This window comes from Perognathus longimembris, chromosome 1, assembly GCF_023159225.1.
Source record: "Perognathus longimembris pacificus isolate PPM17 chromosome 1, ASM2315922v1, whole genome shotgun sequence".
Classification (NCBI taxonomy): Eukaryota; Metazoa; Chordata; class Mammalia; order Rodentia; family Heteromyidae; genus Perognathus; species Perognathus longimembris.
The window spans coordinates 82,577,696-82,595,676 of NC_063161.1; the positions used below are offsets into that span (position 1 = coordinate 82,577,696).

The window sequence follows — 17,981 nt, forward strand, 5'->3', positions numbered from 1 at the left end:
CTTGGAGCTCATTTCACTATGTGTGTATACATACATATATATGTGTATGTATATATATAATTTTATATAAATATGATGAGGCACTTAGGCATTGTGCCTTTATGTTTCTCTCTTAAGAGTATCCTCTTTGGGTTTCACTGTGTGTCAGTATCTAGAAACCTATATCATCAGTGTATTTTAGATATAAGTTTGGCATATCAGAGAACAGTTAAATGTGACACTTCTTAAACTGAAAAAAAATTAAGCTTAAATAACTTGTTTTGCCTCCAGTAATGTTTGTATTTCCCTAGAATTTTTGTTGTAATTATGAAGATATTAGATAAACCAATTATATCCTACTAATAACATAATAAATTATATTTATCTAATCTACTAGGTAAAGAGGACCTATAGTGTCTGTGGTAATTATTAGAACTGTTCCCCAAACTTGCAAAAATGAGTAATTTCCAATTTGAAGCTTAGAGATAATCATTTGTTTTGGTGATTTCAGTTGTATCCTCTCCTGGAGCACAGCATAACTAAAAATATCTTGACTTTTATGCAATGATTTTATTTTTTCCTTTTGTATTACAATTAATGCTGCTTAAATAAATTTTGGAATTCAATAAGACTTTAATATTGTTCTTTGATTACTGTTATTTACTCTTGATTAGTGTTTTTTACTCTTTGGGGAATGTTTGCCTCCTTGTTTCAGAAAGCTTAAAAATAAAGTAATGATAAAATTCATAGCCATATCAGTAATTCATCAGAGTTACATATTTTTAAAATGCCACTTTAAGATTTTCTGAATTATTTACCTAACTTAAGGCAAAATCTAAAAAGTAAATAAATATTCCTCTTGAGTAGAATTTTATTTTGCAAATGACTTTAGTTTATGGAGGTTTAAATCTGTTAAAATCTTTTTTTTTATCATTTCTTTAAGGAAACACTTATCAAAAGGATATGTGATGAGGTATTTTCCAGATTCCCGGATTTTGTGCAGAAAAGCAAAAGTGCAGCCTTTGAAACACTTTCTGATCCTAAATACAGTGGGAAAATGAAGGTACATGCTCTTCTCTCAAGATTAATAGAGACAGAGATGATACGGAAAAAATTATCCAGTGGTACATCAGGAATACAAATTAGACCAGGTGCTCAAACATTCAGAACAAACAGTGGCTCTAAACAGCCGTAAGCAGCTGTAGTAGTTCTATTAGTGTTTCTTTGTTCACTGTGTACATAGGTGGCTTCTCTATGGCAGTTGTTTCAAATATAAACTCTCCTTACTGATATACTAGTCTTATACCTTCTGTTTATGTGTGTTGTTATCACATGTATCATAGCTGTCCTACTGGAAATGTAAATGTTAATGCTAAAACGGAGGATGGCGGGGGATGTGGGGGGCAGGCATGAGCCTAGAATTACAGAAAGGAACTTATTCAAGAGTTCATTTGGGGCAAGGCCTTTATGTCTGTACATTTTCTGCCTGTTGTTTTTGCTTGCTGACCTCTATTACAAGTTTGCAAGGGAGCATTTGTTATGTAGGGGAATGGACCTATAGCCATGTCACTCTTGGTGATATATTACTGAAGGAGAAGTGTGAAAAGCAAGGTTAGGTTCTCCAACTATGACCCAGGTCTCTGGGCATTGCCCATGACAGCAACAGGAAATGCTGACAGCCTCTAGCCTCTTTGTAACAAAATGAGTTTGCTCAATGCCTTTATAACTATCAAGAACCTTTATTTATGAATTCATAGCTTTTTCTAGAACATGCCTCGACTTTATGTTACAATTAAGGAAAAGGTAAATTATATCTTTTGGCAAAAGGAATAAAAAGGAAGTAATTCAAAGTCAGGTTTTGTTTTTTCTGGAAATACTTTTAGCAATTAATCTAGATATATTCTCCAGGGCTTAGTTGCTTGGGACCTTTAAATTCAATGAAATAAAAAAACAATATAGAAATGTACTTCTTCAGAATGATTATGTTAAAAATTTATATATTTTAAATAAACAGGTTTGTATTAGTGAGAGTGTTATGTAATTTATTACCACACAAAGAATTCAACCAAATATTTCCAAATAATAGTGAATCTGTTTTTTATCCATTTTACTGAATTAAAGTTTTTAAAATGTGAAAACGCAATTACTTTAGAATTGAGCATTTACTGTCTCCTAAGTAAGACCAGTAGAATGTTTCCAGAAATCATGGCTTCTTCCTTTGAAAACTACTTTACCCACCAATATTCATTTAAATTTTATTCTTTGTAATTCTTCCATTATATTTTGATACATCTATTGAAAATTTATTTTAAAACAAACTTTCATTCAAAAGTCCAGGAATAATAGTGTCCAAATAAGATAATGGGTAGATTTAATGTTTATTCAAATTGTTAGAAGGAGGAAATAAAGCAGTCACAAAGCATTACTGGAGACTGGATATACTAGAGATATACTCAGGAAGAAAGCAGATAATTTACTTATTTTCTGAGGAAGCAGAGATTGATAGTAATAAACTATTAATAAAATATTTGGGAGATGTTTCTTATAACTTGATTAGCAACATTATCTGGTGATACTTTGATCTGGAAATATAAAACCATTAGCAAACACTGGTGAGGAACTCTCACTCAGTGCTGGTGGGATATGAGATGGTTCCATCATTGGGGAAGGTAGTTTGGTGGTTTGTCACAAAGCTCTTAAAACTTAAATCCATGCAAGAACCTCACTTCACTTTATTTATAGAAAGCTTGGAAGCAACCGTAATAACATTAGGTGAACTAATAAACTGTGATGTAGCCATACAGTGAAATTCAGCAATAAAAAGAATTGAGCCACCAAACTAAAAATGCATGGAGAATCCTTAAATGCATATTGCTAAATGAAAGAAGACATTCTGAGCAGGCTATCTGTGATTCCAACTATATGACACTCTAGAAAAATCCCTGGAGACAGGAAAAAAACAGTTGTTTCCAAGAATCCTAGGGACAAAGAATGAATAGGTGAAGCACAAGAAATTTTTTAAACAGTTAAATTATTTTGTATAATACTATAATTGCAAATACAATGATATTTGTCAGAACCCACAGAACTACAAGACAATGAGTAAACTCTAATGGAAACTGTGACCTTAATAAAAATGAACCATCCATGTTATGAAAACGACTGTTATATCACTGTTGTAATTACTTTCAACATGCCATGTGAAACCGTAGCTTCTATTGTTGATGATCCTCTTGTATCCCCTTCCTATTGTTGTACCCGCAATATCACTGTATCTTATCTGAGTACATTGGAAACTGTATATACTAGTTTTAGAACTAGGGAAGTGAAAGGGAATATCAAAATCGAGAGACAAAGGATAAAAAGATAAACGACTCCAAAAGCAATACTTGCAAAACCATTTGGTGTAAACCAACTAAACAACTCATGGGAGGAGAGGGGAAGGGGGAAGGGGGAGGGGGAAATGAGGGAGGAGGTAACAAACAGTACAAGAAATGTACCCAAGGCCTAACATATGAAACTATAACCTCTGTACATCACTTTGACAATAAATAGAAAAAAATTATAAAAAAATAAAAAGAATGTTAAAGAAACACCAATATTCTTAATTGTTACTGATAGACATACAAACAATATGTGATACCTTTTAAATGTTTATATTATCATAAAGACATTAATAAGAGAAAATATGAGGAAAGGGCAGAGTAAAGACAGAAAATGGGAATATAAGGAAACGTCTGTACTTCTTAGTCAGTTCTACAAACCTAAGCATAATCTGTCAATTACAGTGTCTTCAACCAGACATTGGTGGCTCAGGCCTGTAATTCTAGCTATTTGGGAGGCTGAGATCCAGAGGACCTCTATTTGAGGCAAACTGAGTAGAAATGACCTCAAAACTGTCTCCAAAATAACCAGCAGAAAACCAGGATAGATGTGTGGGTCATGTGGTAAAGTGACAACCAAGCAAGCAGCCAAATGAGCACGAGGCCCTAAGTTTAACTTAGTATTAAATAAACAAATGAATACATTTATTGGGGAATGATGAAAGTTTGGAGGAGAATGCATCAATTAAGATGCCTTAAACTTATAAACTGATTTGTTGAATGGTAACCCCTTTGTACAACCTCTAAAGATGTTATACTGGTTGTAATTTCTTGGTTCCCCCTGTGGATTGCTTTTCCATGGCATTTTAGAGCTATCATTGCCAGATGTAGGAATGCTTGTTTAAAAATAACAGTATTCCTTGTATACACATGGCTTTGGACTTTCAGGAAAAAAAAAAGTGTGTGGAGCAGATTATTGGCCTTTTGAGGTCAAAATTCAATCTGGAAGTCAGGGCCTGCCATAAATAGAGAAACAATGGGTAGAAAATGAGAAGAAGTGTATTTCTAACTGGTTATTCTAAGAAAATAAACATTAAGACTTATAGAACCTAAATTGCATGACATCTAGCTAGTGACAGTTTAAATACTTCCTAAGAGGTATGCTGCTCTATAATTTAGTTTCTCAACATGTAGATTTAAAGAAAGTGTATATTGGAAATTAAACTAATCCATTTAAGTGTAGCCGATAATTTAAAATGCTTCCTTGTTATTAACGCCAGATGAGATGAAATATGACTTTGAGAACTTTACTTCTTCACTGATGAATAGCATTTAATGTATTATCTAATGCTTTATTCCTCAATCTTAGAAAAAAATAAAAAGATTACTAGGTTAACATTGTATTAAAATAATTTTTAAGAAATTCTCTGATAATGGTTACATATATAAAGTATACTCTTGGGAACTGGTTCACTAATGTTTTGTGGTTTATTTTCAGGTCCTTCAGCAGCTTTTAAGTCACTTCAGGAAAAACAGAGATAAAGTTCTTCTCTTCTCCTTTTCCACCAAGGTGAGTTCCATCTGAAGTACATTTTTACTTGGCTAGCCCTAGTTTCCCATTAAAAAAAAAAAGATTGATTTTTTTTTTAAAGAAAGACTGCCAAATATTAAAAAGCCCATTTCAGGATAATAGTAAGAAGTAAAAAAAAAAAAAATGTTTATTTTCATTCCAGTTTAGTTTTTGTGTTGCTGAGAATTGAACATGGAGCCTTGCCAATGCTAGGCAAGCCATTCTATCACTTAACTCTACCCCTAGACCCCCAAATATCTATTGCTTTTGAAATTATAGAGAAGAAATTGTGGGCTGGGAATGTAGTTTAGTGGTAGAGTGCTCGTCTAATACACATGAGGCCCTGGGTTCAGTTCCTCTGTACCACATAAATAAAATAAATTTAGAAACAAAAAAGAAAGGAAAAGAAATTGTTGGCCAAATACTAGTGACTCACATTTGTAATTCTAGCTACTCAGGAGTCTGAGATCCAAAGACTGAGGTTCAAATCCAGCCCAAACAAGAAAGTCCTGAGACGCTTCTCTCCAATTAACTAACAGAAATCTGTAAGTGGCTCAAGTGGTACAGTCCCATCCTTGAGTGAAAAAGCTAAAGGATAATGTTCAGTTCCTCAGTTCAAGCCCTACTACAGGCTCTCGCACACACACACACACACACAGTTGTGAACACAACCAATGCCAACTAAATCTAAGTCTAACCTCTGTAGTAGAATGAATCCGCTAACACAGAATGCATGTTTTCCTCCCCTGTCTTTCTGTAGCTGCTTGATGTGTTGCAGCAGTACTGTGAGGCCTCAGGGCTTGACTATAGGAGACTTGATGGAAGCACAAAGTCAGAAGAGAGACTCAAGATCGTGAAAGAGTTCAACAGTACATACGATATCAACATTTGTCTTGTCTCTACCATGTAAGAAAATAAAACTTGAGAGCTTGACTTTTATCTATTTTTAGGACTTAAGGTAATTAAAAAAACTACTGCTAGATTCATTTTCAGTGGAAAAGTACATGTTGTTTGTATTATTTAACTTTAAGAAGTAGTGTACATATTTCTAGTTATAATCAATTAATAATAGATTGAGCTTTACATAATTTTTGCTGATTTCCTTTATCATTACTGAATTCAGCTCATAAATTCAGATTTTTAAAGATAATAATTAAAAAAAAAAACCCTTCCTAGAAATTCTTGAATCATGTCGTGTTTAGAATTTCAGGACTTCTTTTTTTAATTTTCTGACCCTAAAATGTGCTTTCATTCTATGAAATCTTGGATTTTTAAAATTATCTTTTATACATTTGTACAAAGGGGTTTCAATTCAACATGTCAGTTTATGAGTATTGTGCATCACTCAGACGAAAGTCATTGGATGAGTGAAAATTCTTGAGGCAGTAAAGTGTGAGCTCACTCAGGGAGCTCTAAAGTTTACCCTTCTCCACCTCTACCCAGTTATAGACTTTATAAAAGGTAGTCTTAAATAGTTTTAATGCCTACTTAAGAATCTCTGTAAGAAAGCACACACTTCAGAGAAAGATTTAAATCAATATAAACCTCTAAGTGAGATGATTTTCTTTTTTTGTGGAGGGGATAAGCAATACAATTTTTTTGCAGTCTGTATAGTAAAAATTTGATGGATTTATTCCCACTGTCTTTCAAAAAGAATTTCAGCTAGGCACCAGTAGCTCATGCCTGGAATACTGGCTACTCAGGAGGCTGAGATCTGAGGATCTCTGTTCTAAGGAAAGTCCGTGAGACTCTTATCTCCAACTAACTACCAGAAAACTAGAGGTGGTGCTGTGGCTCAAGTGGTAGAGCAATAGCCTCGGGACAGCACTCAGGCCCAGAGTTCAAGCCCAAGACACACACACACACACACACACACACACACATACACACACACACACACACACACACTTCAAGGGACTAAAAAATTAATGTATTAGCCGGGGTGCCAGTGACTCACACCTATAATCCTCACTACTCAGGAGTTCAGCCTGGGCAGGAAAGTCCATGAGACTTTTTATCACCAATTAACCACAAAACTGGACATACACAATGACTCTTTTTTTTTATTTTTTTATTTTTTGGCCAGTCCTGGGCCTTGGACTCAGGGCCTGAGCACTGTCCCTGGCTTCTTTCCGCTCAAGGCTAGCACTCTGCCACTTGAGCCACAGCGCCGCTTCTGGCCGTTTTCTGTATATGTGGTGCTGGGGAATCGAACCTAGGGCCTCGTGTATCCGAGGCAGGCACTCTTGCCACTAGGCTATATCCCCAGCCCACACAATGACTCTTAAGTAGTAGAGCTCTTCTAGCCTTGAGCAACAAAGCTCAGAAATAGCATCCAGGCTCTGAGTTCAAGCCCCACAACAGACAAAAAATATAAAAATAAATGTATGTGCTTAGATAGTAGGATCAGGAGGATTGTGATGTCAAAGTCAGTCTGAGTTACATAGGGAATTCTAGGCCAGACAGGGCAACATAGTGAGATCATATGTAAAAATCATATATAAAGTACAGATAAAAAACGAAACCAAAGTTGGGTGTTAGTGGCTCATGCTTATAATCCTAGCTCCTCAGAAAACTAGGATCAGAGGATTGAGATTTGAAGCTAGCTGGGTTGACAAATCCAAGAGACTCATCTCTAATTAACTACCAAAAAGCCAGAAATAGCACCATGGCTCCAGTTGTAGAATACTAGCCTTGAGCAATAAAACCAAAGGGTAGCACCCGGGCTGAGTTCAAGCCCTAGCAGTGGCACCAGAAAAAAAAAAGGATAAAAGTTCATTTAAAATAAAGTATATTTATAATGAGCTGTTACTGTGGAGTAGTAAAATTATTCTTGAATTCCTGTCACTAAGGCTTTTGGACTCACATTTTCCTCTGAAGTCAGATTTATTGCCTGGGTTTTTACACACAGAGCAACAAATGATATACAGAACAGTTTTCAATTAAGTTCTAGAAAACGTATATTAAGTGTTCTTACTTATAAAATGATCTACTTTAAAATAATAAATACATTCAACAATAGTCTAACTAGGACAGACCCTATAACGACATTAGTTGTCTTTCTCCTTCTTCTTACCTCTAGACTAGTGTATTGTTATATTAACTCGTGCTTGGGGATGCTAACCCTTCTATTTTTGTTTCTTCTGGCTCTTGCCTCATGGTTGATGGTTTCTTCACATTTTTTCTAATTTCTTATTTTCAGTGCAGTTTTATTAAAGGTGTAAATTTTTCCTCCTTATCTGTGTAAATGTTTTAGAGTCCAGTTGTTACAGATTTTCTACTTGTTTGGTTTTGTTTTGCCCTATTAAGTGTCCTGATTGAGGCAAGAGAAACCTTTGGGATTCCTATCTTTCTGTGACTGCATTAAAGAAGAATTTTTTTCTATGTTATTACATTAGAGAATCTTACACAATAAGTATATTCATTAACTGTATTTTATTTTTTAAAGCTAAGTTTCGATTTTTCTTTTTATTTTCTCAGTGGTTCATATTTAATTTCTACTGAAGCTAAGTTACCACAGAGCCATTACTTTCCCAGAATTCTAAATATATCAACTTTACATAACTTGGGCTCTTTTATAAAAGAGGAAGAGCTAGTCTACTTTCATTCCTCTCTTTTTCTGAGTGTTTGCTCTTTTTGTTTTTCTATAAATTACTTTTACCACTTGAATTCACTGTTCTGTCCATTTTTCCTGGGTTCCATGTTGCATTTGTTCTTGGTTTGCCATTTGTTTTGCTGAACATTACTGTTTTTAATTAGCTTTCTGTGTATCTTCCAAATTTTTGTAATGGGTGATATTAAAATTAACACACACACCCTTCTACATTGGTCATCTATATTAAATGTCAATTATTTTAACTTTGTCAGGAATATTGCTATAATTAAGTCAGTTTATTTTTTATTGATTAGCTCTAAAATTTGAAGACCAAAAAATAGCTTTTACATTATGATTTCATAAATATTGTTTAATGCTGGGCCAAGTAGTAGTGCCGAGCTACCTTCTCTGAATATTCATGGCATTTCAGTTAACCCAAGGAGAATAGTCTTAGCATCAACTAAATGAGTTCTCATTGTTTTATGTTTGCAAAGTTATTTTCTTTCTTTCTTTCTTTTGTGTGTGTGTGCGTACACGCGTGTGTTTGTATGTGCGTGCCCTTACATAAGCTCCAGTACTGGAGCTTATGTAAGCTCTGAGCCTTGATCTCTGGATTGACTTTTTTGCTCATAGCTAATAGTCTACCTCCAGTTTCTCTTTTTTTTTTTGCCAGTCCTGGGCCTAGGCCACTAGGCCCACTAGGGCACTAGTGCCACTAGGGCACTAGGCCATATTCCCAGCTCCCTTCTTTTTCCTTCCTTCCTTCCCTCCCTCCCTTTTTTTTTGGCCAGTCCTGGTGCTTGAACTCAGGGCCTGGGCACTGTTCCTGAGCTTACTTTGCTCAAGGCTAGCACTCTACCACTTGAGCCACTGTGCCACTTTGGCTTTTTCTCTTTATGTCGTACTGAGGAATTGAACCCAGAGCGTCATGAATGCTAGGCAAGCACTACCTCTGAGCCACATTCCCAGTCTCACTTCATATTTTTTTATCATGACTTTCTCAGTTTGCCCACTCCATTTTTTTCTCCTTTTAACAAATTTCAGTGTTTTATATTCTTTGTCACATTCTCTATACTTTTGAGTTCTCTGTGTTCTGATAACCTTTCTCCAAGAACCTTTGGTCTTGTGGTCTCAATCTAGAGGACTTGTTTCCATGACTGAGAATGAACTGTTGGAGAAGACTTGTCTCCACTGGATCTTTTACCTGGACCTTATTCCATTTGCTTACTGTTGGCTTGTCCCAATTGTTTTTCTAGAAAATTTACTCAAGTAATTTTGTAAGCTAGGATGTATAGAAAGTGAGCTTTATATATTCTTGAATACAGAAAATATCCCTAGGAGCCCTCCTTATTGAATTCATACTCTGACGAGCTGTGGAATTCTAGATTGAAAACAATTTCCTCTCAAATCTTTGAAGGCATTACAGCATTGTCTTTTGGTATTTATTGCTAAATAGATGTCTAATACCAGTCTGATTTTTATTTTGCTTTGGGAACTCCTAAGAGTTTTTCACCATCTGTACTCTGCTAAAATTTCACAGTGATATTTGAGTCTTAGTGGGGGTCTTTGTTAATCTATTTTGCTAGGCACAGTCTGAAGCCTTATAGTCTTTTTCAAATCTAGAAAATGCTCTTATTATTTCTTTACAATGCTTTACTTCTCTCCTGTTTTCTTTATTCTCTCTTTTGCATGCTAACTCATCAAATTTTAGCACTTGCATGCTAATTCTTTTTCTTTTTGTTTTTTGAGACAGCATTTTACTTTATAGCTCGACTAGCCTTGAACTCACAGACTGCCTTAGCTTCCTCAGAACTTGGATGAACACCTATGTTAATTCTTTAAATATCATATTTCATTTCTTGTTATTTATACCCTAATGCACTAAGAAATTGCAATGTCAAATATTACTTCATTTGAGATAATCACCTTTATAACGGATTCTTACTTTTTAGGCTATTTTTTTCTCTGAAATATTATCTTACCTTTCTCTAGTCATTCCATTCAATTTATTTTAAGAATAGTCACCTGCCATTTTTCCTGAAGTTGGGCTTTTTTTAAAATTGGAATCTTTAAATTTACCAGTGACCTTGAGGAAAATTGGCATTCTTATGATATTAAGCCTTCCTATCTATGAACATGTAGATATTTTTGTGGAACACTGAAATATGGTGAAGGTATCCTTTCTACTCTATCTAGTATATGAATAGAATGTGAGGACCTAAGGAATGAATAGCCTGAATGCTTGGTAGGTTTCTGCCTCAAAATATTAGTCCTTAGACTGCAAAGGGCAGTTTTATATTTTACTGTTTAAGAGATAACCCTTTGTCATTAGCCTTTATGTGAACAGAACAGGAGATCAGAAAGTACGCTTCTCAGTTGTTTTATTATCAGAAAAATTAACTCCAGACTGAGGTTTAAGGATCTTTCTTTTCTGATGCAAGCTTTGCCTCTGCTTTAATTCACTCAGGCCTCAATTGTAATTTCAGATCCAGTAGGAGATTGCTGCCTCAACTAACAGTGACCTTCTCTGTGGTTCATAAAGAGTATTTGAAACAAATCAATATATGACTTTGTCATCAAGAAGGCTTATTAGCTAGATATACCTTTAACTTAACACTTGTTTGGTATCTAATTCCCATATATGTACTCTCATTTATCCTTCATGGAATTTTTTTTTGTCGTTTACGAAACTGACTCCCTAACTCACTTTCTTTCTTTAACTGCATGTTTCTGTGACAACATTATGTTTTCATATCCACAAAATTATTCTTTCTTTCTTTTTTTTTTTTTTTCTTTTTTGCCAGTCCTGGGGCTTGAGCTCAGGCCCTGAGCACTGTCCCTGGCTTCTTTTTGCTCAAGGCCAGCACTCTACCACTTGAGCCCCAGTGCCACTTCTGGCTTTTTCTATATATATGGTGCTGAGGAATCGAACCCAGGGCTTCAAGTATACAAGGCAAGCACTCTACCACTAGGCCATATTCCCACCTCCTACAAAATTATGTTCTAAAGTACAAATTTCAATTTCTATTGAGTACTGAATTTTAAATCAGAATGTTTAGATTTGAATACAGACCACTGTCTGTATTCTCCACTTGGGAGACCTTGTTGTCTTAGCTTTAAAATGAAGATGTATAGCTGTCCTAACAATGGATGCACCCACATTTGTGGAAATACCTAGTGCAGTTCCTGGTATATAGCAAATGCTAAAAAAATGTTAAGTTCTTTCTATTTACAAACATTGTAGAAGAAATGATTACTACCATTTTTCTTTCTCTGGGTAGTTAACATTTAGTGTAAAGCATTATGTAAGTTTGAGTTGACTTTTGTTACACAGTTTTGGCAGCCAAAAAGGGGAGTCTGGCAATGTACAACCTCAGGCAAAGGCTTGAGAGGTGGGATGAGAAAAATGATTGAGGAAAAGAAAGAAAAAAATTATTTTAAGTCAGCATTTCTTTTTTTAAAGTAGAAAATTTGTTATACAATAATTATTAAATACTGGTATTATAGACTAGAAATTTTAAGACATGGACAGATCACAACTACTATTATGTAAAAGATAATGTATATTTAATAGATATGCATCTAGTCTGGATTTTTATATTTATTTCTTTATCTGGAATATACTAACAGCTTTAAAAAATTGTGCTACAAATCATATAAAGTATTTAAGTATCCAAAAATTATTTTTAAAAACCAGCACAACCTATTTACATTGGCACTCAAATGGGCAATTGTTTTAGGGGTTTTCTTAGAGTAGATTAAGAATGATGTGTCACATATGTAACCTAAGCTTATATATGTTTTAATTATCTTGCTTTTATGATATTAACAATATTATGTGGTTATAGCTCAAAAAACTGACTCCGCTGGGTTATGGCACAGTAGTTTATGCTGTTCTGATTGATTCTTTTGGTTTCTGGGTTTTGAGAGTAATAAGGTTTGAACTCAGGGTCCTATTCTTATTTGACAGGCTCTCTACCACTGAGCCTTGATTCCAGCCCCTTTTTATACTGGTTATTTTTGAGATAGAGTCTTACTTCCTTTCTGTACACTTACCTGGACCATGATCCACATATTGTATACTTCCTATGTAACTGAGATAACAGGCATACACCATCATTCCCAGCTTCTTCCAATCAGATGGATTCACCTGGAATTTTTTTTTTCTAGTCTGGCCTGGAACCAAGATCTTCCCAGTCTTAATCTCCCACAGAACTAGGATTACAGGTGTGAGCCACTGGTGCCCAGCATTGTTTTTTGTTTGTTTAGTTTATGAGACAAAAATCTTACTACGTAGCCCAAGCAGACCGGGAACCTTGGAACCTGAGATCTCTTATCCTTACTTCCCAATGGCTAGAATCAGGTATGCATCACCATACCTGGTGATATTTAATGCTGTTTTAATGTGTGTTCTTTCTATTTTGCCCCCAGGGCTGGTGGACTAGGCCTCAATTTTGTTGGTGCCAATGTTGTTATATTGTTTGATCCAACCTGGAATCCAGCCAATGATCTTCAAGCCATTGACAGGTATAGTAATTTTATAGCAATTTGCAAATTCTTCCAATCTAAAAATACTCCTGGTCTTTTTTGATTATTCTTAGTAGGACTGATTAGATGGGAGAAACTTCTGAATTTAAATGACAGGCTAATAATAGTCATTTGTTTTCTATTCATTTGTAACTCCCAGTAATATGAAAGAAAGGCCATAAGAAGAAAGAATATAAAATTATAAAAATAAAAAAAGAGGAAAGTTCACTTGTAGATGATCAGAAATTTTGAGAAACTCCTGAAAGATAAAAATCAAGTAGAATCTGATCAAGAAATCACTGGAGGAAAAACTACAGTCCAAAATCTGCAGAAAAGAACTAAGAAATTTCAAGCAGGGGATTAGTAACTGCAGGATGTAAGGGTAGAAGAATGTTTCGGGTGAAGCTTATTTATAAAGTATGTGTGGAAGCAAATTCCCCTCTCACACTACATATTTACAGAGAGGTTGTCTTTAATAAGTGTTCCTTCATCAAAGCTGAAAAATAGAAGTACTTTTAAATTCATCCTATGAAATCAGCATTTCCCCTATATCAGTGTCAGACTGCGAAGAAACTGTAGACCAATATCTTTTAAATTTCCATGCAAAAGTGTATAATAAAATGTAATTAAACTAAATTGAGAAATAATGCTGAAAGCTATAATGCAAAAAGTGCTATTTATTCTTAGAATGCAAAGATGGTTTGACATCCTACAGAACTCAATATTGTATACCCTATTAAGAAATTAGTGGGAAACCCACAATGATCATCTTGTTGTAGAAACAAAACAAAAATGCATTTGACAGAGTTCACCAGCCTTCATGATTTATAAAAAAAGTTAAGAATACAAGAAAATTACCTTAGCCTAAAGACCATTTATAATTAAAAAACTGCCAACATCATAAGGTTAGAAGACTGGTTTTCCTCTAGTAATCAAACAAGGATAGGAAAATATCCTATAATTTCTCTAACATGTTGCACTTAGAATAGCCAAATTCATAGAGGGAAAAGGTAGAATGTGCCGTGTTTTTCCCAGTGAGGCTGTGATGGTGGCAGCTACAACTATAATGTCTGCATTTGGGGCCTCAGCACTCCACCCCCTCTTTCTCTTCCTCCAGAAGATGTGGGTGTCTTGGGCTCTCAGGCAGGGGTACACAGGGAGGTCATGTTGGCTGTCACCCCCATTGTCTCTGGGATCCCTGCATGCATCTTCTCTTCCTCTGGTGGCAGTGATACCTGGGGAGAAGATCTGCTCACTCTGGAGGGAGTACACACCCAGCTAGGAGGAGGTAGATCTGCTGGTGCCCAGTGATGAGGAAGTAGTGGCTGCCCTTGTCAGCACCTTTACCGGAGCAGTCAAGATTGACATTAGTGGCAGCAACAAGGATGGCAAAACCTGTTCTAAGATCTTCAGTAACCACTACCACAGCTGCAGCTGAAGGCAACTCAAGCCTCCTCCAACCCCCTTACAAACCCACCATGCTGCTGGACAACTAACTCCATGAGGACTACCTTTCAGCACTCGTGTCTGATTCCTGGCACAAACCCAGAAGCTGCTATTGCCCAGGGAGGCAATTGCCTAACACCCTGTCTGGTGCACAGGTGTGTCTTCAAGGGGATGTGAAGAGACTCCTCCCTCATCTGCATGCACACTATCATATAGAGCAGAAAGATAATCATAGAGACACTCCTTTACATCTTGCTGTGATGTTAGGAAATAAAAAATGTGCCCATTCATTTTGGGCTCACAATGTTCCAGTAAAGGTGGAAAATACTCAGGGATAGAGCCCTCTGGCAGAGGCCATCAGCTATGGAGACAGACAGGTGATTAAGGAAACCTTAAACAGCAATCCAGGGAAAGTGTTGAAGAAAAATGAACTTGATTCCTGAAAGCTTTACAAGACTTAGGTTACTTATGTATAACTTCACTGGGATTTTCAAAGCTGGGTGCCTTTACTTTCCCAAATTTTGCTTTGGGATGCATGTGAAATATAGAAACAGTATCACTATCAGACTTGATACATATCATATATTTGACTGACATGAATTGCCAAAATGAGATTCAAGCTCCATTTTCAATAGGGATGTGGCACCCTCTGAATCTTTTATAGTATTAGACAATGAACAAAAAGTTTTATCAGCAGATACACCATGAAGGAAACAGAGATGGAAACAAAAGAGGCTGATATTTTAAGTGATATTTATTCTGCAACTTTATCAACCAAATCAATTTTTTTTCACATATGCTTTTTCCAAGAAGAAGAAATAGAGTAAGAAATTTTTTGGCAGATTTCTATCTGGTGAATGGACTTGTTTTAGAATCAAGGAAAAGAAGAAAGCATCTCAGTGCAAAGGGTATTCTTCAAAATAAAGCCATCCGGGAAAGTTTGTGTAAAGTGGACATAATGGAACAGAATTTTGAGCCAGTTTGAAGACAGTCCCTCACCCTTCCTTCTCAGAACACTACTACATGGGAAGAGCATATTTTTGCTGAAAATGAAAAAGCTCCTTATCTGGGAAGAAAACTTGTGTGCCAAGAAAGTAAGAAAACATTTAAAGCCACCATAGCTATGAGCCAGGAATTTCCCTTATGAATTGAATTGGATTCATAGGAATGATATAATGGCTTCACATTCTGAATATGGTCAATATTATTGGACAATACACTTAAAACAATTGTTATCTGTACTTTGATATGTCAATAAGAAGAAAATGAAGAGATAAAAAATTGGTTATTTAGAAATCATTATGGATCATTTTTAAAGTTCTGATGCCAATTTAGAGTTTTAAATTACATCTTAGAAAATAAAAACTGTAAGTAAATAAGTAAAAGAAGAATATAATCAACCAATTAAATAAAACAAGTTATATTAAGGTGAATACTACATTATTTTATTTATTTTTGCCCGACCTGGGCCTTGGACTTGGGACCTGAGCACTGTCCCTGGCTTCTTTGTGCTCAAGGCTAGCACTCTGCCACTTGAACCACAGCGCCACATCTGGCCGTTTTCTATATATGTGGTGCTGGGGAATTGAACCCAGGGCTTAATGTATACGAGGCAAGCACTTTTGCCACTAGGCCACATTCCCAGCCCCTAAATACTACATTATTAAAATAACAATTTGCATCACTGAAAGGAGAAATAAAAGTTTGAAAAGTCTAATCTGAAGGGAAAAAAAGTAAATAGCCATTCAAGCATACTTACTTACAATGAAAGTTTTATTTACAATTTTATACGTACACATTTAGAGAAAGAAGGTCAAAGTAACTATTTACATTGTGTTTATTGTGAGCCAGGAAGTATTTTTTTATCTCATTTAATACAATAGTTCATGTTGGACACTGGTAATAGTGGGTATATGAGCAAAGAGAGGAGACACATGATATTGTTAACTTGTTCAAGTTTGCAGCCAGTAACTGGGTAGGTTTGGATCTAACTCCATACAATTTACAGAGTTTGCGAGTTTGCGATTTTAACCAGCTCCTCTGTACTATAAGCTGTGAAAGAAAACAGGTAAAAACAATAGAGAAACAAATCTTTTCTTCTTTTTCCTTCTTTTCATTTGTCTTAAAATATTTGGTATAATTTTGTGCTTTTTTCATATAAGTTATGTATTATGCATTTCACAGTTTCTTCAAAACCCAGTGCATTTTTCCTCCCTATCTCTCTTTCCCCTTACACTGACTGGCAGGAAGAACAGGGAAGATACATGAAAATACTAACATACATGTTGCATAACAGTTCCCTCTTGCTTGTCTGTAAATAGTGGGAGAGCCATTACAAGTTCTTGTTTTATGGACCAAGAAACTGATGAAACATAGGTGCAAAGTAACCAGTATAAAAGATGTTTTGTCTGTAAAAAATAAAGGATAAACACTAACCGAATTTAAGTACACACATGCATACAAAGACATTTTTCTTATATTTTTCTGATTTTCCTTAGAGTCTGAGAGCATTAGAGAAGAAAAAGGGAATAAGTCTTTTTCTTCTTCCTCCAGGCCCCATGAGGAAAGGGAGAATGCAGCATGTTACCCCTGTTTAGGCAGCCACAGGAACTTCATCACCTTCTGGGGATGTAAGATTTACAGGATTCAAGACGCTGTCTAGTAAAAGTTCCTCTTTTGTGAGAAGAAAGGGGGAAGAGGCAGAGGGAATGCCAAAAATAAGAGTGTATACAGTGACCTCACAAGTTCAAAAAACATTTCCCCCAAATTTTAATATTTTAAAGCATGTTGGCTGTAAGCACCTTAACAACTATAACAGGCATTTAAGAACATGTGACCTCATTCTTATCATCCAATAAAGCCTGCATATGAAAAGCTGCGGGGAGTCAATATTAGTCACTGTGGCGAGGCAGGTTATAGTCATAATTAGTATTATAGTCTGTATCAGAACACCTGCAAAACTGAGTAATCTACTCAGACTGCAGTTTGGACTCTAATCTGTACATCCATAAACTTTTCCAGTTGGTTAACTGTTTTTTGGGGGGTGGGAAATGTTTGTTTTACAACAGTCTTATAAAGGTATGCTCGACGTGTCATAAAATAGACATATTTAACATGCTGATAAGTTTGCTATTATTTTCACTAGTGAAACTATAGTAAGGTAACAAACATATTGATCACTTCCTAAATCAATCAACCTACCTACCTTCATCTCTCTCTCTCTCTCTCTTTCTCTCTCTATCTCTCTCTCTCTCTCTCTCTCTCGTTTTTTTGCCAGTCCTGGGCCTTGAACTCAGGGCCTGAGCACTGTCCCTGGCTTCTTTTTGTTCAAGACCAGCACTCTGCCACTTGAGCCACAGCACCACTTCTGGCCATTTTCTATATATGTGGTGCTGAGGTATTGAACTCAGGGCTTCATGTATGCGAAGCAAGCACTCTTGCCACTAGGCCGTATTCCCAGCCCCCTAAATTTTTCTTATACCCTTTTGTAATCCATTCTTTCTGCTACTCCCCTTTCCTTCATTTCCAAGCAACCACTAAA

The 17,981-nt window shown here is 35.7% G+C and overlaps 1 protein-coding gene and 1 pseudogene across 3 annotated transcripts in view; both read left to right on the forward strand.

Annotated features, from left to right (window-relative positions):
- Window positions 1-17,981, forward strand: part of Ercc6l2 (ERCC excision repair 6 like 2) — an 84,484-nt gene that overhangs the window by 28,936 nt on the left and 37,567 nt on the right. For all 3 annotated transcript variants that reach the window (XM_048331087.1, XM_048331106.1, XM_048331096.1), the window contains exons 9-12: window positions 923-1,042; window positions 4,801-4,872; window positions 5,633-5,778; window positions 12,899-12,994. In XM_048331087.1, the coding sequence (XP_048187044.1) occupies window positions 923-1,042; window positions 4,801-4,872; window positions 5,633-5,778; window positions 12,899-12,994 (434 nt within the window). The remainder of the gene's footprint in view (window positions 1-922; window positions 1,043-4,800; window positions 4,873-5,632; window positions 5,779-12,898; window positions 12,995-17,981) is intronic.
- LOC125356559 lies at window positions 13,038-15,605 on the forward strand (annotated as a pseudogene).